General features: G+C 28.2%; 2 protein-coding genes across 3 annotated transcripts; one reads left to right on the top strand and one right to left on the bottom strand.

Moving 5' to 3' along the window:
* LOC123265646 lies at positions 1–2,000 on the bottom strand. The gene is made up of 3 exons (XM_044729474.1): positions 1,832–2,000; positions 623–765; positions 1–563 (listed from the first exon to the last, which is right to left on the bottom strand). The coding sequence occupies exons 1-3, from the start codon at positions 1,983–1,985 to the stop codon at positions 147–149; spliced, it is 714 nt and encodes a 237-aa protein (XP_044585409.1). The 5' UTR covers positions 1,986–2,000; the 3' UTR covers positions 1–146.
* A 102-nt stretch (positions 2,001–2,102) lies between these two features.
* On the top strand, positions 2,103–23,700 carry LOC123265620 (ubiquitin-protein ligase E3B). Of its 2 annotated transcripts, none has more exons than XM_044729424.1 (10): positions 2,103–2,229; positions 2,370–2,772; positions 3,316–3,465; positions 5,737–6,064; positions 6,129–6,317; positions 7,986–8,367; positions 12,753–13,164; positions 13,230–13,348; positions 14,732–14,847; positions 22,124–23,700. In XM_044729424.1, the coding sequence occupies exons 2-10, from the start codon at positions 2,612–2,614 to the stop codon at positions 23,468–23,470; spliced, it is 3,204 nt and encodes a 1,067-aa protein (XP_044585359.1). In that variant the 5' UTR covers positions 2,103–2,229; positions 2,370–2,611; the 3' UTR covers positions 23,471–23,700. The 2 variants fall into 2 exon arrangements, with proteins under 2 accessions (XP_044585359.1, XP_044585358.1); XM_044729423.1 differs by having other exon boundaries at positions 14,723–14,847.
* The last annotated feature ends 1,722 nt before the right edge of the window (positions 23,701–25,422 follow it).

Below are 25,422 nucleotides of genomic sequence, written 5' to 3'. Positions count from 1 at the left end.
TTTAATAAAGCAAAATTTTATTTATTTATAGTTCACAAGTCACAGCAGTCACATAGTGACTGCCAAGTTGCTAGTATAAATAACAACAGTTAAATAATAATTTATATAACAAAACTTAAAATTATTAGTTAACCAATTGTCGGTAATTAAATCAAAGGAAATGAAGAAGAGCGAAAAGCTAACGGCGCAGCTTGATTATACATCCAGCGGACGAGATTCTTGTGACCAGCCAGAGAAGCAGCATGGAGATAAATTCTAAACCACTTGTTGGTGTTGTCAAGACGGCAGCCGTGTTGCTGAAGAATTTCAACACAAGCAAGTCCTCCTGTCGGGTGTTTGATACACCAGCTGATTGCCAGACACAATGCGTTTTCTCCGGAATTGGTCGTCAGGAAAGGATCAGCGCCTTTTGAAAGCATGAAACTCATCAGCACCGAGTGTCCGTGGTTGCAGATTCGGTGAAACGGTGTCAGTCCTTCGGGGCCTTGCTTCACGTTCACCAAGTGTGGGCAGTAGGTCAGGATTTCAATGCATTGCTTGGCGTTTTTCTTCAGGTAACATCTCTGAAATTATTGTTCTAAATTTTATAGACTGAAGAAATTGGAAAAGGTAATTTAAATACCTCAGTGGCTACATGGAGAGCACGCAGTTTTTTTATGTGATTCAATGTCACGTTTCCCTTGATCATTCCATCTTTAATTACTTGGATTTCTTCAGAGGACAAATTTTTTTGCTCAACTTTTTTAGATTCTTTTCTTAGAAATTCTGTGAGAAAAAAAAAACAATTTTATTATACTGGAGTATGGAAATTAAGTTAGCCGACATCTAAAAATTAAACAAATTTTTTTTTATTGAAAAAATTATTACAAAATTTCATTTGTAAAAAATTTTAAAAACTGTAAAGGCAATTTTTGAAAAATATTTTTTTGTTCTAATTTAATTTAAAAAAAAAAAAAAAAAAAAAACAGAAAATTAAAAACTTCGGCTAACTTTAGTATTACTGGAGTTAGATACTGTCAATTTTTTTAATTTTTATAACCAGACAATTACAATTACAATATTGCTATAAAATTCTAAAAAAATTTTTAATGTCAGTTAACTTTAATGAAAATTAATTGAGCAGATATTTAATAATTTTTAAAATTTTTGTGACAAATAAATTATAGCAAAAAAAATTCGAAAAAAAATTGACATGTAAAAATTTTTAAAAATTAAAAATGCAATTTTTTATAAAGATTTTTTTGGAACCAATTTGTTTGTTAAAAAAAAATTAAAAATTGTCAAGTGACTGCTAACTTTAATGTCATTCAACTTTAGTGTCTTACAATTTAACTAATTTTATGATACTGAAATTAAAAGACATTTGTCAATTTTTTGGATTTTTCTAACAACCAAGTAAATTATTAAGAAAAATATTTTAATACAGTGAAAGCTGTTAAAATTTACCCTGGTTGTCTTTCTCACTCTTGTTAGCGTGTTATGAGAAATTGAAACAGAACTACGGTAACTTTTAACAGCTTTCACTGTAATAAATTTCGACTTCTAAATTAAAAAAAATTGCTTTTTTTTTTTATAATTAATTTTTATTAAAAATTAAAAAAATTTTCAGATTTGATTTAATTAATTTTTATGAAAATTAAAGTAGCAGTTTTTATGATTTTTAGATTTTTTCTAAGAAATAAATTACTGCAAAAAAAATTGACATGCAGAAATTTAAAAAAATTAAAAATGCAATTTTTTAATAATAATTTGTCAAAACAAATTTGTTTGTTAAAAAAAATAAAAAAATGATCATATGGCTGCTAACATTAATGTCATAATATTTTTTTACCTGCAATACGAATTATTATGACAGCTATAGTTAATATCAGGATGAAAATTAACCAAATATTCAAGTTTTTCATCACGATTAATTCATTTGACCGGAATAAATTAAAAAAAACCTGATCAATGTCATTTTTAAATGTTTTCAAGTCTTTAGCCATTGTTTAACAATAATTAATAAAAATTTTCCAACAATGAAGATCAACAGTGACAGTTTGCTCTAAAATATTTTAAAAGTAAAACAAAAATGTCAGCTGTTGCAGCCGGTAACTCAAAAACTCTCCAGTAGCGCCACCTAGTGGTCAATATTAAAACTATGAGTGATCTGAATCACCTGAGATTTGCTTAGCTAAAATGATAAATTGTTAAATTTCCAAGTTTGGATTTACAATTAATAAACGTCAGGTGACTAAATAAATAGTTAATTAATTAATTAAAAAATAAAATAATTATCCTTTTAAGTTTACACAAAAATAGAGTTTGATGATTAATTTTATAAGTAAACATATATTTTTATTTGTTTTGTTTTCGATGACGGCGAACAGACCAGCAATGATGGCTGCGAATAGCTGTCAAACAAAATCAACTTGTTTTATTATCTACCACTCGGCCTGACAGTTTTGATCAAATAGTAGATAGTAATCTGTGGTATCACGATGGAAAAATTTACGTGATGGTTTATTGAAGCGAGCGACGTAGTTCTGATAACGCTGACGCTGACGTTTAATTATTTATTGTTAGTAATAATAAAACTAACATACTGGGGAGTTATCATTTTTGGTGAACGATGTTCAGAGCTGAGGAGTCTGCAAAAGGTAATTTTCTTCAACAGACTAAAGCTGCCAGGGAAGAAAGGGCTAATGAAAAACGTAAGGAAGCTGCTGTTGTTTGTATACAGGCTTGTGTTCGCGGTTGGCTTGCTAGGACTAAATTTGCCACTAGGATATTGTAAGTATTTTATTTTATTTTATGACAATTAAGTTGTCACTTGATTATTTATTTATTTTTTTTATGAAAATTAAGATAGCTGATAGGTAAAAATTTTATGAGAATTAATTCAGCAGATATTAAATAATTTTAAAAATTTTTTTAACAAATAAATTATGGCAAAAAAAAAATGAAGAAAAAATTGACATGTAGAAATTTTAAAAAATTATAAATGCAATTTTTCAAAAACTATTTATTTGTTGAATAAAATTAAAAAATTATCAATTGACGGCTAACTTTATTTTTAAATATTAGATTTTTTTTTTTTAACAAATAGATTTATTCCGAAAAATTATTTTTAAGAAATTCAATTTTTTATTTTTTTAAATTTTTACATGTCAATTTTTTTGCCATAATTTATTTGTAAAAAAAATTCTTAAAATTTTCAAATAACTACTGAATTAATTTTTATTTTTTTTTTATCAATAAATAAATTTATTACATTTTTATTTTTAATCTTGACACTCAGCACTTGTCAATATAATTCATTTTTTTTATTTGCAGAAATGAGTTCGATACTTATTTTCCAAATGAAACAGCTACGGACGCTTCAATAGAGTTGAAGCCAGCTTTACAAGTCTACAAACAGATCTCCAGGTTTTTGATAGTATTTAAACGCGACAGAGATCAAACGAGAATAGAAAGAATATGCAGGTAAAATTTTAAAGTTATTATTTAATAACTAGCAACCTTGGTATATTTTTTATATACATATATATAATACATATTTTTAGGATATAAGCTTATCTCAATGTTACACTTATCAAGAGCGTTCATTTGAGTACCCACATGCATTTTTATATATTTTTCATGCATACATATATATAAATATATGAAAAATTGATGTGGGTACTCAAATAAAAGGTCAGGATGAGTGTAACATCGAGATGAGCGTATATCTTTAAAAATGTCAATAGTTCATAAGATACAAGGTAATTTCTTAAATATTGACGTTTTTTAAGATATAAGCTCATTTTGATGTTACACAGATCGAGACCTTTCATTTAAGTACCCACATTGCACTTTTTATATATTTTATGTATATGGTATTCGTGAAATATATAAATATATAAAATATATGAAAAATTGATGTGGGTACTCAAATGAAAGGTCTCGATGAGAGTAATGTCGGGATGAGCTTATTTCTTTAAAAATATCATTAGTTGACAAGATGCAAAGTAATTTCTTAATTATTGACATTGTTCAAAATATAAACTCATCCCGATGTTACACTCATCAAGAATTTTCATTTGAGTATCCACTTGTATTTTTAATATATTTTTCATATATACATATATACATATATATATATATATATATATATATATATATATATATATATATATATATATATATATATATATATAGATATATATATGAAAAATTGATGTGGGTACTCAAATAAAAGGTCTGGATGAGTGTAACATCGAGATAAGCTTATATCTTTAAAAATGTTAATAGTTCATAAGATACAAGGTAATTTCGTAAATGTTGACATTTTTAAAAATACAAGCTCATCCCGATGTTAGACTCATCAAGAGCTTTCATTTGAGTACCCACATGCATTTTTATATATTTTTCATATATACATATATATATATATATATATATATATATATATATATATATATATATATATATATATATATATATATATATATATATATATATATATATATATATATATATAATATATATATAAATATATGAAAAATTGATGTGGGTACTCTAATAAAAGGTCTTGATGAGTGTAACATCGAGATGAGCTTATATCTTTAAAAATGTCAATAGTTCATAAGATACAAGGTAATTTCTTAAATATTGAAGTTTTTTAAGATATAAGCTCATTTCGATGTTACACACATCGAGACCTTTATTTAAGTACCCACATTGCACTTTTTATATATTTTATGTATATGGTATTTGTGAAGTATATAAATATATAAAATATATGAAAAAGTGATGTGGGAACCCAAATGAAAGGTCTCGATGAGAGTAATGTCGAGATGAGCTTATTTCTTTAAAAATATCATTAGTTGACAAGATGCAAGGTCATTTCTTAATTATTGACATTGTTCAAAATATAAACTCATCCCGATGTTACATTCATCAAGAGTTTTCATTTGAGTACCTACATGCATTTTTATATATTTTTCATGTATACATATATATAAATATATGAAAATGATGTGGGTACTCAAATGAAAGGCCTCGATGAGTGTAACATCGGGATGAGCTTATATCTTAAAAATTGTCAATAGTTTACAAGATACAAGGTCATTTCTTAATTATGTATCTAGAGATTTTCGAATTCAGCCTAAATATTTATCATAATAAATTGACTATCGGTAAGAATGAAATGAAACCTTGAAAAGACCCAAATTCAAGTCAAAACCTTTGCAATGATATTAAATTTCACTAAAAAAACCGATTTTATCATATGACTATCCTGGAAACAAAATTTTTCTTATTCTATTAATAATATCGATGATTCAATCAGTAGGGAGAAAGACCGGTGGAAATTTTTGACAATTGTTGGAGAAAGTCATTTTTTAAATTAAATTTTTTTTCTCCTTATTTTTAAGTTACTCAACACAAACATTTAAGTAAACGTATAAGATTAAACAAATTAAATAGAAGAAACGAGACCATGATACTTAAATTGGAGACAATTGATGATTTTTAGAATTTTTTTAACAATTAAATTATATTTAAAAAAATTTATTTAAAAAATTATAGATGCAATTTTTTTTAAATAATTTTTAAGTCCGTTTATTTTTCGAGAAAAATAAAAAATCTAAGAATCTAATATAAAATTGAAATAATTTTAATTTAATCTACAAATTTAATCATTAAAGAATTTTCCAAAGGCATTAACTAAAATAATTATAATATATATTAATAATACAATAAATTTAATTGTAGGTACCTTGTAAAAACATTAGACTCAGAACAGCCCAAGCTGTCTTACGTAGGCGTAGCTTTGAACAAAGACCACTACATATCCTGGATATCGCAAATGAAAATGATACTGTACCAATGCATGATTGGCCTGGATGAGCTGCGACCGGAGAGACCTACTGACCACAGATGTATTTTATTGCGGCTCCATACTCTGGTGAGTTTTACGTCGGCTGGGACCTGGGCAATACAAAAAGTTAAAGGAATGGAAAAACTTCGAGCCGGTATGAATCAATTGTGTGCTAATATTATGGGGCATCTAGTCAATAGTGGTTTTTATACAATCATGCAGGTAATTCAATTTTATTAATTAATTATTACAAAACTTATTTTTCTGATAAATAAAATTATTTCAGACGTTATTAGTTAAGGGATTGGGAAGAGAAAAAATAGCTTTGAAACCACTTGCGCTATCAGCAGCTGTTACCTTGACAATGCGGCCATTGATATCTTCACAAATGTCTGATAAATTAGTATCTTTATTTTTAATAAATATATTTAGCGTACCTGCACTTGTTTATCATTTGAATATTTATTCAACGGAGGTAATTATTTGTTATTGCTATTTCAATATTATTCTGATAATTTATACTAGCAACTGTGTGACTGCTGTGACGCGTGGACTATAAATAAATAAAATTTTGCTTTATTAAATAATGAATTTTGTTAAATTGCACTGTATTTTTTTAACTATTGACGTTTTTAAAGATATAAGGTCATTCCGATGTTACACTCATCAAGAGCTTTTATTTGAGTACCCACATGCATTTTGATATATTTTTCATATATACATATATATAAATATATAAAATATATGAAATATTGATGTGGGTACTCAAATGAAAGGTCTCGATGAGTGTAATGTCGGGGTAAGCTTATATCCTTAAAAATGTCAATAGTTCACCAGATACAAGGTCGTTTCTTAATTATATTAAATTGCACTGTACTTTCTTAACTATCAACATTTATAAAGATATAAGCTCATCCCGACGTTACACTCATCAAGAGCTTTCATTTGAGTACCCACATGCATTTTGATATATTTTTCATGTATACATATATATAATATATATTAAATATATGAAAAATTGATATGGTACTCAAATAAACGGTCTTGATGAGTGCAATATTGAGGTGAGCTTATATCTTTAAAAATGTCAATAGTTCACAAGATTCAAAGTCGTTTCATAATTATATTAAATTGCACTGTACTTTCTTAACTATCAACATTTATAAAGATATAAGCTCATCCCGACGTTACACTCATCAAGAGCTTTTATTTGAGTACCCACATGCATTTTGATATATTTTTCATATATACATATATATAAATATATAAAATATATGAAAAATTGATGTGGGTACTCAAATGAAAGGTCTCGATGAGTGTAATGTCGGGGTGAGCTTATATCCTTAAAAATGTCAATAGTTCACCAGATACAAGGTCGTTTCTTAATTACATTAAATTGCACTGTACTTTCTTAACTATCAACATTTATAAGGATATAAGCTCATCCCGACGTTACACTCATCAAGAGCTTTCATTTGAGTACCCACATGCATTTTGATATATTTTTCATATATACATATATATAATATATATTAAATATATGAAATATATGAAAAATTGATGTGGGTACTCAAATGAAAGGTCTCGATGAGTGTAATGTCGGGGTGAGCTTATATCCTTAAAAATGTCAATAGTTCACCAGATACAAGGTCGTTTCTTAATTACATTAAATTGCACTGTACTTTCTTAACTATCAACATTTATAAGGATATAAGCTCATCCCGATGTTACACTCATCAAGAGCTTCCATTTGAGTACCCACTTGCATTTTTGATATATTTTCCATATATACATATTAGAGTGGTCCAAAAAAAAAAAGTTTTTTGTCTATCATCTTAATAGCTTCTCTAAGGTATAAAAAAATTCCCTTCAAAGCGCAGCTTGATATCTCAATCCCCCACATAGCTCAATGAATTTCTATTTTCTTATTTAAATAACACGTAAAAAAATTTATTTTACGTTTTTATCCGGTAAAACTACGAAAAAAAAAGTATATGAAAAATTGATGTAGGTACTCAAATGAAAGGTCTCGATGAGTTTAATGTCGGGGTGAGCTTATATCCTTAAAAATGTCAATAGATCTCAAAAATTTTTTTATTCTTTTGATAATATAGATAATAATTTATAATTTATGGTTTTTCAGTGCATAAATTTATTTATCAGCCATAATTTATTCACGCGGAGTCTCGAGTTGCTCAACTCCGAGCAGAACTTGAGGATAATATTCAATGCATTGGAGGGCAGTTATGCGCTGTGTTTGCTGGCGAATTTAATTCAGCTGGCAAATATTGAGCGGGATGAAGTTTTGAAGGACTTGTACTTTCCTTCCTTCATTTTTGTGGTGACAAAAATGCTCGAGTCGTGTCAGCAGTATGTGGTAGCGAAGCAGAGCAATTTGACTCATTGGCATCCAGTTTTGGGTTGTTTTGCACAAGCCGTTGATTCTTCACTCCACGGAGCCATAACTTACACTAAAATTCAGTTGGCGCATCTTTGGACTGGGAAAATTGTCTCACAACTTATTGGTATCTATAGTATAATATTTCACTAAATCTATACGTATATAATGAAAGTGGGTTTCGTAGACCGTCAATCATGCAAAAACTACTGAACGTATTGACGTGACTAGGACCATTCGACGCGGAATGAATTGTAGATGATTATAGGCTACTTATTTTTCGAATTCCATCAATCTTTCACCATTTTATTTCTATTTAACTTTGATAAACATTTTTTCCCGCCGATAAAAACAAAAGACAAGCATTTTTCTTCAATTCAATTGTTTTTTTATCGGCATGAAGGGTATTACGTTTTTTTTTAGAATCTAGTTCCATCTACCATCGCGTGGGCGGATGCGTGGGTGGATGCATGGGCGGATGCGTGGGTGGAAAATTTCACTAATTATTTCATTTAGGCATGAAGGGTATTACGTTTTTTTTTTTTTAGAATTTAGTTCCATCTACTAACGCGTGGGCGGATGCGTGGGCAGGTACGTGGGCGGATGCGTGGGTGTAATATATATATAAGCGAAATAAGGTTTCTTTGACTAAAGTTGACGTCAAAACTACTGAAGCTATCGGGTTGGGACTGCTACCATTCGACGCAGAATTTTCCGTAGATGGTTATGGGCTACTTATTTTTTGGATTTTATCAACCATTTCTCATTTTTTTTACGATTTACTTTTACATACATTTTTTCCCCGCTAAGAAAAACAAAAGACTCTCATTTTCTATTCATTTGTTTTTAATACGATTTTCTTTTGTTTTTATTACATAACCTTGATATTTGATTGATTTAACGTCATTTAAAAAAAGTTTAAGAAAAAGAAGCTAATTATTTTTGGTGAACTAAGTGTCGAAAATTTCTGTTTATATGCTGATCGTTTGGTTATAATAATTATCTGAAAATTAATTGGTTTCATGAAATAAAATAGTTAGATATCTATGAAATCTACTGAAAATGTTGTTGTTTATAAACTAGAACTTTTTGAAACATGAAACTTCAACTATATCTAATGAGATTTAATAACATTTACTAAAAATTTCCTTACAGCAAACGTCTCTTTAGCAGCGGGAAAAAAGTAATTGCTAGGTTTCCAAAACTTAACATTAAATGTAGTAATTCGGTCAACGGATTAAGAATTTTATATACATGTTATTTTTGCTGATTACATAACTTATAAATTGTTTTTATTGCGAGATCGCGGGAATGTATCTGATCAAAATGAATGCATTTTCCAAACACTGGGTATGTGAAAAATAAATTTGGCTAAGGTAAAAGCCCCAATTATTGACGTTATAAGAGACGAAGTTATGATTTCATTTTTTTTAAGCAATCAAATATAAATATCGTTGAATTTTGTTTGTGGTAATGTCTTAAGTAATGTTTTAACCAATCAATTTCTTTTTTTAAAATGATAATCAGTAATATTTACTAATTAATTTTAAATAATTAAATAGATGATCTTGATACACCAATTATTGACGGGTTAAAAAACTGATTGATCTAAATATTGACATACCTTAGCCCCAATTATTGACGCCCCTACTGCGCAAGCATCGAATCATTTGATTATATTCTTATTTATCAAAACTTGATATAAAGTAATCAATATTATTAAAGTTAATTAATAATAATTTCCATGAATGATTAATTATTATTAAAAATATAACAATTTATTCAAAAACTTATTTTAAAACTTATTTAACACCAAAACACGCCGAGTTATTTGACAGTTAAAAGCCTTGAATATAATCGCGTAACGTATTTTATACTTAAAAAAAAAGGCCTCATAGCACTGTCGACTGGTTGTCAATATGGGATTCACCATGAAAATTATGAACTAGTTATTGACTCCCATTATTTAAATATTATAAAGCATACAATTAATTTCGATTATTTAATTTTATAAATATTTCATATATTGTTAATTAAAAAAAAAATAGACCATATAATTACATGAAAAAATTAATTTAAACTCGGCAGTTAAAAAAAATCCTTTTCTAACCAAAGTTGTTAAGAAAATAGACGCTCGTAAGCTGATTTGATGAACTGGTGCTAACTTTATTTTTTTTCAATAATTAATATTTAATATTTTAAACTGAAAGTGATTTTTTTCAATTTTTTAATTAATCAGAATTTAATAAAAATTTATTCGATCGTTATTCTTATTACAGATAATTTAATATATTTAAAAATAATTTAAGGTGTCAATATTTAGACCCCCGTCAATAATTGGGGCTTTTACCTTACATATTTAAATAGAATTCGTAAAAAACATGTTAAATTTATTTTCTATAAAATATTGATGTCACTGAGAAAATTTTAAATAACAAAAAAATTCTTCGCAATTGAAGCTAGACAGATTTCAACTTTACTTATGAGACTTGCAATGACTTTAACTAAACTTTCAATACTCATTTGGAATCTATGCAAATCAAAACAATACTCTAATTAAATTTAAAGTCTAGATCTAAAAATGCAATTCTATAAAGCACCCAGCGAAGCGGGCGGGTAACAGCTAGTTTTTATTAATATTAAAATATAGATTTATTATTTAAGGAGTTAAATATATATATTTAAGTCGAAAAATAATTTTTTCTAAACAAGTTTTTAAATTTTTTTATATAAAAATTGATAGGCATATTTTTTTTTTATTATTATTATGCTTTACTTGTACACTTCTTGGTTTTTACAAGGCTGATTCCTCTTTTTCTCCTAGCTCTACGCTTTTTCTATTTCTCATATTGGACCTCAGCAATTCTCACCCGACACTTCATTTTTACACGCTTTATATTAGCTTCACTTGTATGTCAGTTTGTCAGTGTGTCAGTAACTCTCCGTGGGTAATCTGCGCGCCTGCGGCCTTCCTTGGTTCTGGTAGCCGTTTCTCAGGCTCGCTCTCCGAAATCGAACTCTGATTCCCCGTATTTATAATATTTATAAATAATTATTTTTTATTAACTTCACTTGTATGTCAGTATGTCAGTATGTCAGTATGTAACTCTCCGTGGGTAATTTGCGCGCCTGAATATTTTTGATAATCAACAAATAATAGTTTAAAAAAACTAAAAAATCACGCTTTTATAAATAAACCAAACTAAAAAGTAAAAAATAAATAATAGTTTAAAAAACTAAAAACACGCTTTTTATAGAAAACCAAACTAAAAAATAGAAAATAAATTTAAATTAAGAATAGTGTTAAAAATTTCAATAAATATAAATTAATAATAGTGTAAATAAAAAAAATGTATTTTATTTTTAAAAAAGCGTGGGGTGCTTTTTAAGATATTATCAAAATGATAATCACTCTACTCATATCTGTCAATAAAATATTTATAACTATTGACACCATGCACCTCACGCTTTTTTTAAAATAAAATACATTTTTTTTATTTACACTATTATTAATTTATGTTTATTGAAATTTTTAACACTATTCTTAATTTAAATTCATTTTCTATTTTTTAGTTTGGTTTTCTATAAAAAGCGTGTTTTTAGTTTTTTTAAACTATTATTTATTACTTTAATTTTTGCGGCTGTGGACCAACTTGTGATTTCTGTACCGTATTCACCCTGAACCTCACCTCTCAGGCTGTTGGAACAGAACCATGGGGAAAACACAGAGAAAACCCATGATAGTACAGTCGGAGCTGGGCTAAGTCTACAGTGATTGATAAGAAACTCTTTTTTATCCACCACTGGAGCATTAGGCCCCTCTCCTAGTGTGCAGAGATCCGTCGCGCTAACCAACGCCGACTAGAGTGGTCACCCATTCAAGTTGTTGCTTAAATGGGTGATCACCCAAGTCAGATGTGTGCCGCCCGGCTATCTCTGCCACTTTCAAAGGCTGGTAACGTAACGCACATATTTTTATTTATAATCACTGAAAAATAGTGGTGCGTGCTGGGATCGAACCCGGGTCCCACTCTTTCGAAAAGAGGGCACCGAGCCGACCAGGCTATTGTCCGCCTTATAATTGATAGGCATATATTAGTCACTTAAAAATTTAATTTCATTTATAAATAATTATTTTTTTTGCTTCCTAAAAAAAATAATTAATTTTCAATGAAAATTTTAGCTTCAAATTTTTTATAAAAATTCAAAATATTTATCAAAAAAAAAAGATTTATTTTTAAAAAAATTTTGAATGAAAATAATTATTTAAAAAATCAAAATTTAAAACGAATGTAAGATTGATTTAAATTTAGTTCATTAATTTGCCACCAGTGGCGCTAGTTATTTTAAATGAACCAATAGAATCTCTTCCGAGTCCGCCATTTTAATTTCTACCACCATCTTGTCCTTCTTAAGCGCTAGAACGAATTTTCTTCATAAATTCATTAAATTTAATGATAATTAAAAAAAAAAAATTCTAGAATTATTAAAAAAAAAATTATTTTTATCTAGGACTCCCATTGGTAGAAATAGTAGAAAAAGAAGTACCAAGTCCTCCAGAACATCAAAGTACATCGGTTGGTACAAATATATTCCGCCGAGCATTTCTAGAAGCTCGGACGAATCGCAACAACAGTAATAAAAATTACCGAAAACTCGGTAGTCCCGAGACGACAAAAATATCCTTGATATGTTCGTTGTATCAAACGGCGTTGCACACTCTGACACAAATGAAACTGGACATTTTGACGGGACTTTGCTACCAGGACAAAGTTCTCTACCACATGTGGCTGTTCCTCAACACTTTGGGGCCACACTGCGGTCTCCGGGCGTTCTTAGACCACCTGGCAGCTAATACCAAGTGCAGCGCGCCGGAATTCCAGATGCTTATTCTCTTCAGCGACTGCATGACCCACTACGTGACGTGAGTGAAAACTATCGACTCTTGCTTATCTTTTAGTAATGTAAATATATAATTAACGCAACTAGGATATTGGACGACATGGAGATGTACGAGCAGCAAGACCCTTTCAAGCTCACGGATTTTGTTACTATGTCTTATTTTCTTAATCAGTTTTTGTACAAAGCTGTTTTGAATAATCTTTTTGGTAAGTTAACTATAAAAAATTTTTTTAAATAAACTAAAATAATTGACTATTTTTTTAAAGATATTCAAATATTATTTGAGCTGAAAAAAAAATTTTGAGACTTTTATATTAATATAAAATTAATTCTATAATTAAATAATTAATTTTAAAATACCTTTTTTGTAGACAACTTAATTTATTTTAAAAATATACCTTATTTAAAATTTTTCGTTCCATTTAAGTTAGTTTTAAATTTAAAAATTAGAATCAAAAATTGACATATTTTTTTTGTCATTCTAAATAAAATTTCAGAACATAAAAAAAGTTAAATTTTTGGCCCAGCCTAAAAAATACATAATAAATTATTTCTACACTAAAAAAAAAAATTAACTTGAAGTAAGAGAAAAATTTTTGAACCAAAAAAATAATTTTGAAGAGTTTAATTATCTTGAATCAAGTAAAATTTACTTAAATTAAAAAAAATTATGGTCAACATTTACAACTGGGGTCAACCATTTTAATTTTTATTTTTTTTAAAGAAATTTCTATTCGATTTTATTGATATATTTTTTTTTTTACATACATAGAAAAATGAACAATTAAAAAAAAAGTTGATTATCACAATTTTAACAAATTTTCAAAAAAATTTATAAATTTTTCAAAAAATTATGATATTCAACTTTTTTTTTTTTTTTAAATTGTTCGTTTTTTTATGTACTTTTTTATGTTCAAAAAAATCTATATAAAGAAAAATCAAAAAAAGATAAAATAGAAATTTTATCCAAAAACATGAGAGCCAAAATTTTTTCCAACTTTTGAAAGGCAAAAAAGCTATCGAAATTTTTATTTTTTTTCTTTCACGACATTTTTTATCATAAATTCGCCGTAAAAATAAGCAGAATAAAAAAAAAAAATCTCAATTTTTCACCTAGATATTGCCAAAAATATGGTGGACCCCACTTATAAATAATTACCAAATAATTTTGAAGAGTTTAATTATTTTGAATCGAGTAAAATTTACTTAAACTAAAAAAAATTTCCGATCCTCCCTCTAAAGACATCTTTACGACTAATACAATGGTTAAAAACTGCCTCAAATCCTTGTATTATATCTATATTATTTTTTTCTCCTTTTTCTTTTTAATTATCATTGTTCTTGCAAATAATACCAACCACAATATAAATTTTTACAATTACTACTGTATATTGCCAATCGACGTTCTTGAATAAAATAAAAAATAAATTTCTTAAAAATCAAGAAGTTCTTCAAAATTATTAACTTGATTCAAGTAATTTTTTTTTCTATAACTTCACCAATTATTTATTTTTTTTTTTTATTTTTCATTACTGATATAAATTTCAGTATCGTATATTGTACGACATACTGAGTTTCAGATGTTACAGATGTCAAGACAGTGTCCAACAACCCTCTATTCACATCTTTGCACACCTTATTAATGGCGATCTACCGCCGAGATTGCCGAAGAACATTTTGCCCCGAGGGTCACTGGCTAGCCAAGGTACAAACTTTTCCCTCAATTTTTCCAAACCCTAAAAAATGGTATCAGGCGTCTTGATCTTCCGACAAAATATCCCAAAAAAAATATCCCCGAGACTAAATATCACACAAAATCCATGATAAAAGGGCACAACATGGTAACAAGCTTATTTATTTATTTATTTACACGTAGGTCCAACAACTATTGCCATTAATAGGGCCACTAAAAATAATTGTAATTACAGTGAGTTTTATACAAGAGAGACACATTATATTTTAATGATTATATTATGTTAATTTACTACATTTATCTGATTCATTAATTGCTATGCTGTTATTAACAAAATTTATTTTTGAATTAATTACGCAAGTTTAATAGTATAGATGCTAAGCCATTGATAGTGTTATGTGTTGGTAATTTAATTATTTAAGATATTTTGTTCGGAGATACACTAATAAAAAATCAACTTGACTCAAGAGCCAAAATCTTGAACCAAGAATACCATTTTGAAAAAAATAATTTTCTTGAGTCAAGAGAATAAATTCTTGAGACAAGAAAATTTTACTTAAATCAAGAATAATTTTTTAACTCAAGAATTTATTCTCTTGACTCAAGAAAATCATTTTCTTCAAAATTATAAGGTAAAGTACCCAATGCTTGAACATTTATAAAAATGCGACCAGTACTTGAACAGACTTTTCGAATTGTTATAATACAAAATCCGTAAAATTATTATGAGTAATATGCGCATATTATAATTATTAAATGATACAGTAATTGATTTCTGTAAGTTTTTTCAATTATAAATCAAAACAATTATATTTTTATTAACTTAAAAGTTGACATGTCGAGAATCGCCGATAGATGCTATTTTTTTTTTTCATGAAAAAGGTACTAAATCGTAAACTGAACAATCAGTAAAAAAAAGTGTGTGTGTACTTGTGTACGCACGTTAGAAGTTATACTTCTTTGGCGTAACAAGATGAAAATCTTTCTAAATATTTTATCTATCGCGTTATCCTACGTTTGTAGAAAAAACGACACTTATAATAGAAAAAAAGGTACACTGATAGAAGGATTTGTTTATAGTTAAAAATATTTGTTAATATTTAACAAATCATTTATTAGAGACCACTTTTTAGTCAACAAATATTTCTTAGTATTTAAAAAGATTTATTAATATTTAATAAATGAATATCTGATTTATTAAATACAAACAAATCATTTTAAATACTAAGAAATATTTGTTTGATACTAAAAAATGGTCTCTAATAAATGATTTGTTAACTATTAACAAATATTTTTTTAATACAAACAAATCCTTCTATCAGTGTATTTAATACATTGAAAGTTTTATTATAACGCATTTTATCTAGTTAAATAAAGTTTATTTAAATATCATAAAAAAATTATTTCTACATAATTAAAGAAATCTGGAAATCGGTTGACCGTGCAGGCCAACCCTAGAACTTCCTTCTAAGTTTGCATTTCAAACACCTTAAAATGTGTTTTTTGATTAATATTTGAGCTTTTCAAGCTCAAAGCACAGTTTTTCACATTTTGAGCTCTTCGAGCTCAAAATGTATTTATTAATCAACGATAACTTTTGAATGTGTTGTTCGATTTTCTTTTTTAAAAAAAAATTCGACGCAGTTTTTAAAGCTCAATAAGAAAATGTACAGGTTTATATTGATTGGTTGAGAGATCTCGAAGATATAAAAAAATACCGAAAAACAAAATTTTACGAATTTTTAAAGAACTATAACTTTTAAATGCGTCGTTCGATTTTTATTTTCAAAAAAGCATTCGACGCAGTTTTTTAAGAACAAAAATATATACATGGTTTTGTTATGATTTTTTCGCACGCTTTGGAGTTATTTTTAAAAAACATAAAAATTCAAATTTTTTTTTTGAATTTCCTCGGAATGGCTTGATGAATTAACTCTTAATTCTAATCAGATCTACGTTTTGATAGACCCTTTTGAATGACGTATCGTAGAACTCAATCGGTTGATTCGTTTTTGAGAAACCGTGCGACAAAAATTTATTGAGACACACACACGGCCGGAATAATCAGAATGGCTTCTTGGGACCTTAAAACGTGGACATCCGATGAAAATTCGACTTTTGAAAATCGGTCCGAAATCAATAACCTTCGATTATTAAAAATTTTTAATTTTCTTAGCGGGAAGTTAAAAATATATACTTATATGAAATATCGTGAATACAGTTGCCAGTTCTCACGCAAACATACTATGCGTGACATTAATTTATCCCTGTTCGTGTTACTTTTGTATTTTTGGACATTTGAATAAATGGATATGGAAATTTCTAAAAATGGACATTTGATTTTTTGGAAATAATAATAAAAGTACTTAAGTAAAATTAGACATTAATATAAATGGACATTAATAAAAAAAGGAAATAATTATAAATGTACAACTGCACTTATGGCCAACTTAAAACAATGAACCCGAGAAAAAATGTTTCTATATAATTCAAGGAACGAGAAGGCCAACCATGAACGTCTCACAAATTACCTAACTCAGTTTAATTTTTGGATCAACTTACTTACTAAAAAACTATTTTCTTTTGTGTTTGCTATCAAGAAATCTACCTGCTATCAGTCTTAAACAACAAATTAATCATATATACAAATTAAATTATTTCGTCTATCTACATAAATTATTCTTGTAAAGATTTGTTGAGTATATTACATACTAAAGTTTTCATTTTTCAAATTTTTAATATTAAACCACTGTCAGAAAAATATTCTAAATGAAATTGTAAAACAATATAATTATATCTTTATTGCTCATTACGTGTACTTTAATAAAATTGAAATGTATACATTGCCATTTGGCCATTGCCTTGGCATTAAATCATAAATGAATAAAAAAAATAATAAATAAAAATAAAAAAATAATCATATATAATTGTATGTAATCATATATGACTATATATGATTATATATGGAATCACATATATAATTATATACAATTATATATAAGGTAAAAGCCCCAATAGATGATCACGTACCAATATATGATCACTCCATGTATTTGTATATCTATATTTACAAATATAGGTATACAAATACATGGAGTGATCATATACTGGTACATGATCATCTATTGGGGCTTTTACCTTAATCATACATGACTATATATGGAATTGTATATAAGATTATATATAATTATATATGACTATATATGGAGCAATATACAACCAAGCAAGATTATATAGTTCCATGTATAATTATATATAACCATACATGATTATATATGGAATTGTATATGAGGTCATATATAATTATATATGACTATATATGGAGCAATATACAGCCAAGTAAGATTATATATAGTTCCATATATAATTATATATAGTTATATATAATCATACATGATTATATATGGAATTGTATATGAGGTCATATATAATCATATATAATTATATATGACTATATATGGAGCAATATACATCAGCCATCCAAGATTATATATAATCCCATATATAATTATATATAAGTATATATAATTAACATATATAAAAATTTTTTTTTGGTAATTACAAAAAGTATAAAATGATGTTTATAATTACGTTTAAATAATTCTGAAATACAAAATTTGTTACATTTCCTATGAGATGTTATGGTCTGCTCTGCTACTACCTAATAGTAAAATCATTATTTATTTTATTATTTAAATAAGTGTTATATTATAATGAGATTCGGTCAAACAAATAAATTATGAATTATGACTATCCAAATATATTTTAAAATCAATTTTTATATTATATTTATGATAAACCCATATGATACATTATGTAGATCATAGAATCATTGTCATCTAAGACAGCAGCACAGAAGACAGAAACTTCAAGATCACTAAAGTTAAGCAGCATTGAGCAGGGTTAATAGTTGGATGGGTGACCGTTGGTGTTATAGCCGTAAAATTATAGCTAGATATTTTTTTTTTGCATTTTAATTGGTTACAGAGAATTGCGTAGGACCATATTAAATACTCTATCCATAAAATTAACCCAATAATTAATTAGATGTAATAAATATATAATTAAATATTGTTATATATGATTAGATATGGTTATATTTGGCCATTTTTCATATATAATCATATATAACCAATTTATATATAAATATATATAATTATATATAAATATTTTTTCTCGGGAAATCCCTATTTTTGAAAATATCTCCAAATGGAAATAAAAGTATTTGGTAAAGAGTTCAAATGAACAAATGGATTAATGGACATTTTCTTAAATAGACATTTATAAAAATGGATAATAATATAAAAAGACCAGTAAAAATGGTTAAAAATACAAATGTACAATCGAATAAATGGAATAGTCATTTAATGAACATATGATTTTATGAACAATTGAAAAAATGGATATTTAAATTTTCGGAAAAGTGAATAAATAGACATTTGTATAAATGTCCATCAATAAAAATGAACATTTAAATAAATGAACTTCGATAAAAAAATACTTACTTAAATGGAAATCAGTAAAAATGGACATTCATAAAAATGTAAATTAGTAAAAATGGACATTCGTAAAAATGGAGATTTCTAAAAATGGATAAATGATTTAAATTTAATTATAAATAATTATGAAGTTGATAAATTATAAAATTAAGGTTTTGGTGTGCGTAAAGGAAAAAAGATGTCAGAAGAGCTGGGAACTTGGCTACCAAGACATCTTCTTCGTAGGTTTTTTCGGAAAACGATAAAACATCAATCAGCTCATCAAACATTACACTTAAATGATGTCAGAAGAGCTGGAAACGCGGCTACCAAGACATTTTTTTAACATCATTTAAGTGTAATATTTGATGAGATAATTGATGTTTTATCGTTTTCCGAGAAAACCGATGAAGAAGATGTCTTGGTAGCCAAATTCCCAGCTCTTCTGACATCTTTTTTCCTTTACGCTCACCAAAAACCCTAATTTTATAATTTATCAACTTCATAATTATTTATAACTAAATTTAAATCATTTATCCATTTTTAGAAATCTCCATTTTTACGAATGTCCATTTTTACTAATTTCCATTTAAGTAAGTATTTTTTTATCGAAGTTCATTTATTTAAATGTTCATTTTTACAGAGTTCATTTTTATTGATGGGCATTTATACAAATGTCCATTTATTCACTTTTCCTAAAATTTAAATATCCATTTTTTCAATTGTTCATAAAATCATATGTTCATTAAATGACTATTCCATTTATTCGATTGTACATTTGTATTTTTAACCATTTTTACTGGTCTTTTTATATTATTATCCATTTTCATAAATGTCTATTTAAGAAAATGTCCATTAATCCATTTGTTCATTTGAACTCTTTACCAAATACTTTTATTTCCATTTGGAGATATTTTCAAAAATAGGGATTTCATTGTTTTAAGTTGGCCATAAGTGCAGTTGTACATTTATAATTATTTCCTTTTTTATTAATGTCCATTTATATTAATGTCTAATTTTACTTAAGTACTTTTATTATTATTTCCAAAAAACCAAATGTCCATTTTTAGAAATTTCCATATCCATTTATTCAAATGTCCAAAAATACACATTTCCAATAATACAAAAGTAACACGAACAGGGATAAATTAATGTCGCGTATAGTACGTAGATGTACTTATTTTTATTTTGTTGGTAACTTTTTTTTTAAAAAACTAAAATGTTGAGTAGCTAACTTCAGGGTGTCGGTTTTTCGGGACGGTGTGCGCGCACATCGTAAAAATTTACCCTCATCATTTTTGCCTAACGCGCCAAAAGAAGTGTAACTTCAAAAAACGGTATATCATCATTTTTAGTAAAAAAAAATTGTACCATCTAATGAAATAATCTTTTCTAAATAACATATATTTTTTGCAAAGACATAAACTATATTTTTTATATTAGAATTTAGCGTTCAACTATACCTCGAAATTTTCAAAGCGGTACCCAAAACTTGAACAGGCTGACGCCGTATAATTTTAACAGCACTATAATAACCTCTAATAGGTTTATAGACTAGTGATCAACATTGTAATTTGTCTAACCCGTTATCACCTATTCGGTCATTTTTATGCTAGTATAAATCTAATTTCAAGTGGATGGAAATTTCCATCTTCACTAACGATTTGAGACAATTCGTCTTCGGATAGTTAGGTCGATGGGTAACCATCGAACTTGAACACTAGTTAGCTGGTGAATGCTAGTATCTGTTTGACTATATGTTAAGTATTAACGATGGAAAGCTACTGAGAATAAAGGGCAACTTTTTGAAAAAAATCCATGAAAAATTAACCAAGCCAGGAATCGAACCTAGCTTTCCATCGTTAATACTTAACATAAAGTCGAACAGATACTAGCATTCACCAGCTAACTAGCGTTCAAGTTCGATGGTTACCCATCGACCTAACTATCCGAAGACGAATTGTCTCAAATCGTTAGTGAAGATGGAAATTTCCATCCACTTGAAATTAGATTTATACTAGCATAAAAATGACCGAATAGGTGATAACGGGTTAGAAGAATTATAATAAATCACGGTTGATAAAATTAATAAAAAGTTTAAAAAAAAAAAAAAATTGTAATTTGTATTAATTACTGCAATTTAAATAAGTTTTATGACTAAAAATTGGTGTAGTTAAAAATTATTAAACGTTTTGAATAGAGTTTTTTTGATTTATAATTGAAAATTTGCTTTGTCATTCGTAAAAAATCTAATTAAAAAATTAAATACAAATATTTATCATTTTTAAATGAACATATTAAATATTCGCAGTGTTATTTTTAATATTATTCAATATGTTATATATTTCTTTTGATATTTCAATAAAACGTTGAAAATTTTTGGTGTGCCTATTGCCATATATTTTATTAGTTCAACTACTGCTCCCAGAGTGTTCAACTACTAAGGCTTGACAGAATTGATTGTTCAACTACTACTTCTTTCATAATCTATTTTAAAAACGTTGTCAAAATATAAATAATCAATCATCTTTGTTATTTTGCGCTTCAATCAATTGGAAATTAATTATATTTTCATGAAAATCACTAATTTGAACTAATAATTACATGTTTATATATTAAAAGTAGGGTCAAATAAGTTTTACTTTGAAACCTGTTCAACTACTGGGTACTTTACCTTATTCTTGGTTCAAGATTTTGGCTCTTGAGTCGTTGATTTTTTTATCAGTGTATTTATTTTGGGGATATTTTGTCCGGAATATTTTGTCAGAGGATGAAGAATCATAGAACCTAAAATACTTAAAAACTTCCAGGAAGTAAGAGTCTCAGGTTTCCTAGCAGACCTCGAAAAAGGCCGCCGAGGAGCAGCACTTCTCCTCTCAAAAATGCCCCACGTAATTCCTCACTCCGAGCGAGTAGTTCTCTTCCGCAAGCACGTAGCCGACGAGAAAGCCGTCTTAGGCCTGACTGAGAGTGCTTGCAACAGTCCTTCCTCAACCCTGATTTCCGTCCACCGAACCCGAATAGTCGAGGATGGCTACCGACAGTTGGCAATGCTGCCCCCTCAAGCTCTAAAGGGCGTGATCCGAGTGAGATTTGTAAACGAGCAAGGTCTCGACGAGGCAGGAATCGACCAGGACGGTGTCTTCAAAGAATTCCTAGAAGAAACAATCAAGCGAGTGTTCGACCCGTCGCTCAACCTCTTCAAAGCCACCAGCGAGAACCGGCTCTACCCATCTCCAACTTCCTACATGCAGGAGAACCACCTGCAGTTGTTCGAGTTCGTCGGACGGATGCTCGGCAAGGCAGTCTACGAAGGAATAGTCGTTGATGTTCCTTTCGCTTCTTTCTTCGTGTCCCAATTTTCGGGACAAGCTGGTGGCGCCCTCTACAGCTGGCTGGATGAATTAGCTTCATTAGATCGCGACCTTTATCGAAGTTTGACTCTTGTGAAGCATTATAAAGGCGATGTGAGCGAACTAGAGCTTACTTTTTCTCTAGATGAAGATGTAATGGGTCAATTGGTCACTCATGAGCTAAATCCTGGAGGAAAAGCTGAGACTGTCACTAATTCTAATAAAATTAATTACATTCATCATATGGCGCACTTTAGGATGCACAGACAAATTAAAGACCAGACTGCGGCGTTTACTAAAGGATTTAAATCAATTATAAATCCAGATTGGCTCTCATTATTCTCCACTCCGGAATTACAGAGGCTTATTTCTGGAGACAATGTTCCGTTGGATTTAAGAGACCTGAGGAGGCACACTCAGTACTACGGCGGGTTCCATGATAGTCACAGGGTCGTCTGCTGGCTCTGGGATATCTTAGAGAAAGATTTCAGCGAGGAAGAAAGAGGGTTGTTTCTTAAATTTGTCACCAGTTGCTCGAAGTCTCCCTTATTAGGCTTCGCGCATCTGGAGCCGCCTTTTTCGATCAGGTGTGTTGAGGTAGGAGATGATGAAGACACTGGAGACACTATTGGTAGTGTCATTAGAGGGTTTTTTACTATTAGGAAAAAAGATCCACAGAATAGGTTGCCTACTTCTTCGACGTGCTTCAATCTTTTGAAGCTACCGAACTACCAAAAAAAAAGCACGCTAAGGGAGAAACTCAGGTACGCGGTTACTAGTAACACTGGGTTTGAGTTGTCTTAACGACTGGTACTGGGGTTAAAAATCCGGGTTATTTTGGAGACAGACTTTTATTAGCACGGATTTTTTTGAAGCTACACAGAAAGAAAAATTTTTTGGAGAACAAAATTCTGGGGTCAAAATTTTTGGGTGCCTAAAGGAAGTTGTGTTGGCTACAGTAAACATTTTTTTTGAAATTCTATTCTTGGTGGAAGTAATTTTTTCTTAAGGAGGTTCGAGCGAATCTAATGTAAAAAATAATTTCCAACTTTGAGCTTTGAAATTAAGTATACGTATAAATAAATACGTGATTTATCTAATCCAAAAATTTAAAAAAGATTCACCGTTTAGTTACTTAGATATTAAATTTTAAAAATCACATATTTTATCTCCTTATACACGGGCTCTTATGGCGGACAAACTTTTGTCGAGACTTTAATTATTTATTTCAATATTAACCTCCCAACTTTAACGGATAAAAAACTATACACAAGAAACTTGGATTATTGCAAAATATAAAAACAATTTAATAATAATACATTACCGATATAATTTTTGAAATATTTAAAGTTAAATTTTATGTTTGTAACTCGTTTATCGTCAGCTATTTATTCGAATAAAGATTTGACAACATCGCGTCAACAGCTGAGAAAAAAGAAAAGGATAGAAATATAGTTACAGAGAGAGAAATGTTTAACTCAGACATTTATCCACGTCTCTGTTATGGGCATAATCAAGCGCGCTATTGCCAAATCTGTTTATTTATTCCGGCAAGTAATAAATACCAAAGTCATTTTATTACTTTACTTTATTAAATAAGTAAAAATCGTCAATTATTAAATTGTTTAAATTATTTTAAATTAAAATAAAGAATTTTGACGAATATTGGGAAGACTAAAATTAAAAAAAAATTTTAACATTATTTTGACTCATTAGTTACGCTCGAACTTCCTTAAGGGAGTATTCTAGTCTAGAAGCATGAATTTCAGGTAATTTTTTGAAGTGCCGTAAAAAAAAAGGCAATCAATATTTTTACTATATATTTTTTTATGTTATTTATTAAGGTAGTACCCTCGCGACTTCCGTCGTCAAAAGTTTGTGCTAGAGTGTATGGTACATATACTTTAGAGTCATTATTGACAAGCCTAAAACTTTTTGCTGTTTATGTACTTATTTTAGCCAATCACAAACGAGAGACTGATCGTTTGAAAAGTCTGGCAACACTGCGTGAGCGTTAAGATATTTTATAGTGGTTATACTGTAGTGTTTTGGATTAACTGTAGATTAACCTCTGTTTTGACACATGCGTTTATTTATTTATTTACATACATTTATTCGGAAATATAATTACAATGTCTGAAAAATTGACTTATAAAGGACGATTCATAAAAAAAAGTCCTTGAAAAACGACAGAAATCACTAGCAAATATGCAAATAACAAATAGAAAAAAAATAATTGACAATATTGTTTTGTTTTTCAGAAAAATCAGTAATTGAATTTTTATGTTGATGTATTTACGGATTTTAAATTTTAGTATTTTTTATTATTTCATCTGACTATTATTTTTATAACTTATGAAAGATTAATATATATTATTATATTCAACTTATTAACTTTTGAATTTTTATAAATATATAAAGATATTTAATTTCTTAATATAATCATTGTTACTTTTTTTAAATAAATAAAATTAATAACTATAATGTTACACTTAAAGTAAATTAAACTTTTCAAATTTTTCAGCGCATGCGCGTCTCATATTTTTTTCGCGGCTCACAAAACTTGCGTTGTTGCCACAGTTTTATTAACGTACCCCCTCCTCGGCTAAAATCTGGTAAATTTTTCATTACTTATTAATAAATATCTCTGAAACTATGTGGTAATTATCAATGAAATTATTTTTAAAAAATTGTTTAGTTGTTAGTTAACGTTACTCTAGTTTTTTAAAAGAATCCTAAGAAAAGTTTCTGAGATA

The sequence above is a fragment of the Cotesia glomerata genome, linkage group LG5 (genome assembly GCF_020080835.1).
Source record: "Cotesia glomerata isolate CgM1 linkage group LG5, MPM_Cglom_v2.3, whole genome shotgun sequence".
In the NCBI taxonomy this organism is placed as follows: domain Eukaryota; kingdom Metazoa; phylum Arthropoda; class Insecta; order Hymenoptera; family Braconidae; genus Cotesia; species Cotesia glomerata.
Note: the sequence above shows the minus strand (reverse complement) of the source record. Positions and strands in the feature narration are given on the sequence as shown.

Bases quoted from the DNA above. Each gene is read 5' to 3' on its own strand.
- LOC123265646 (XM_044729474.1), bottom strand. From the start codon at position 1,985: ATGGCTAAAGACTTGAAAACATTTAAAAATGACATTGATCAGGTTTTT. The intron at 766-1,831 runs GTAAAAAAATAT...TTTTTCTCACAG, and splicing joins CATAATAATTCGTATTGCAG to AATTTCTAAGAAAAGAATCT. The intron at 564-622 runs GTATTTAAATTA...CAATAATTTCAG, and splicing joins CTCTCCATGTAGCCACTGAG to AGATGTTACCTGAAGAAAAA.
- LOC123265620 (XM_044729423.1), top strand. From the start codon at position 2,612: ATGTTCAGAGCTGAGGAGTCTGCAAAAGGTAATTTTCTTCAACAGACT. The intron at 3,466-5,736 runs GTAAAATTTTAA...ATTTAATTGTAG, and splicing joins AGAATAGAAAGAATATGCAG to GTACCTTGTAAAAACATTAG. The intron at 13,165-13,229 runs GTGAGTGAAAAC...TAACGCAACTAG, and splicing joins TGCATGACCCACTACGTGAC to GATATTGGACGACATGGAGA.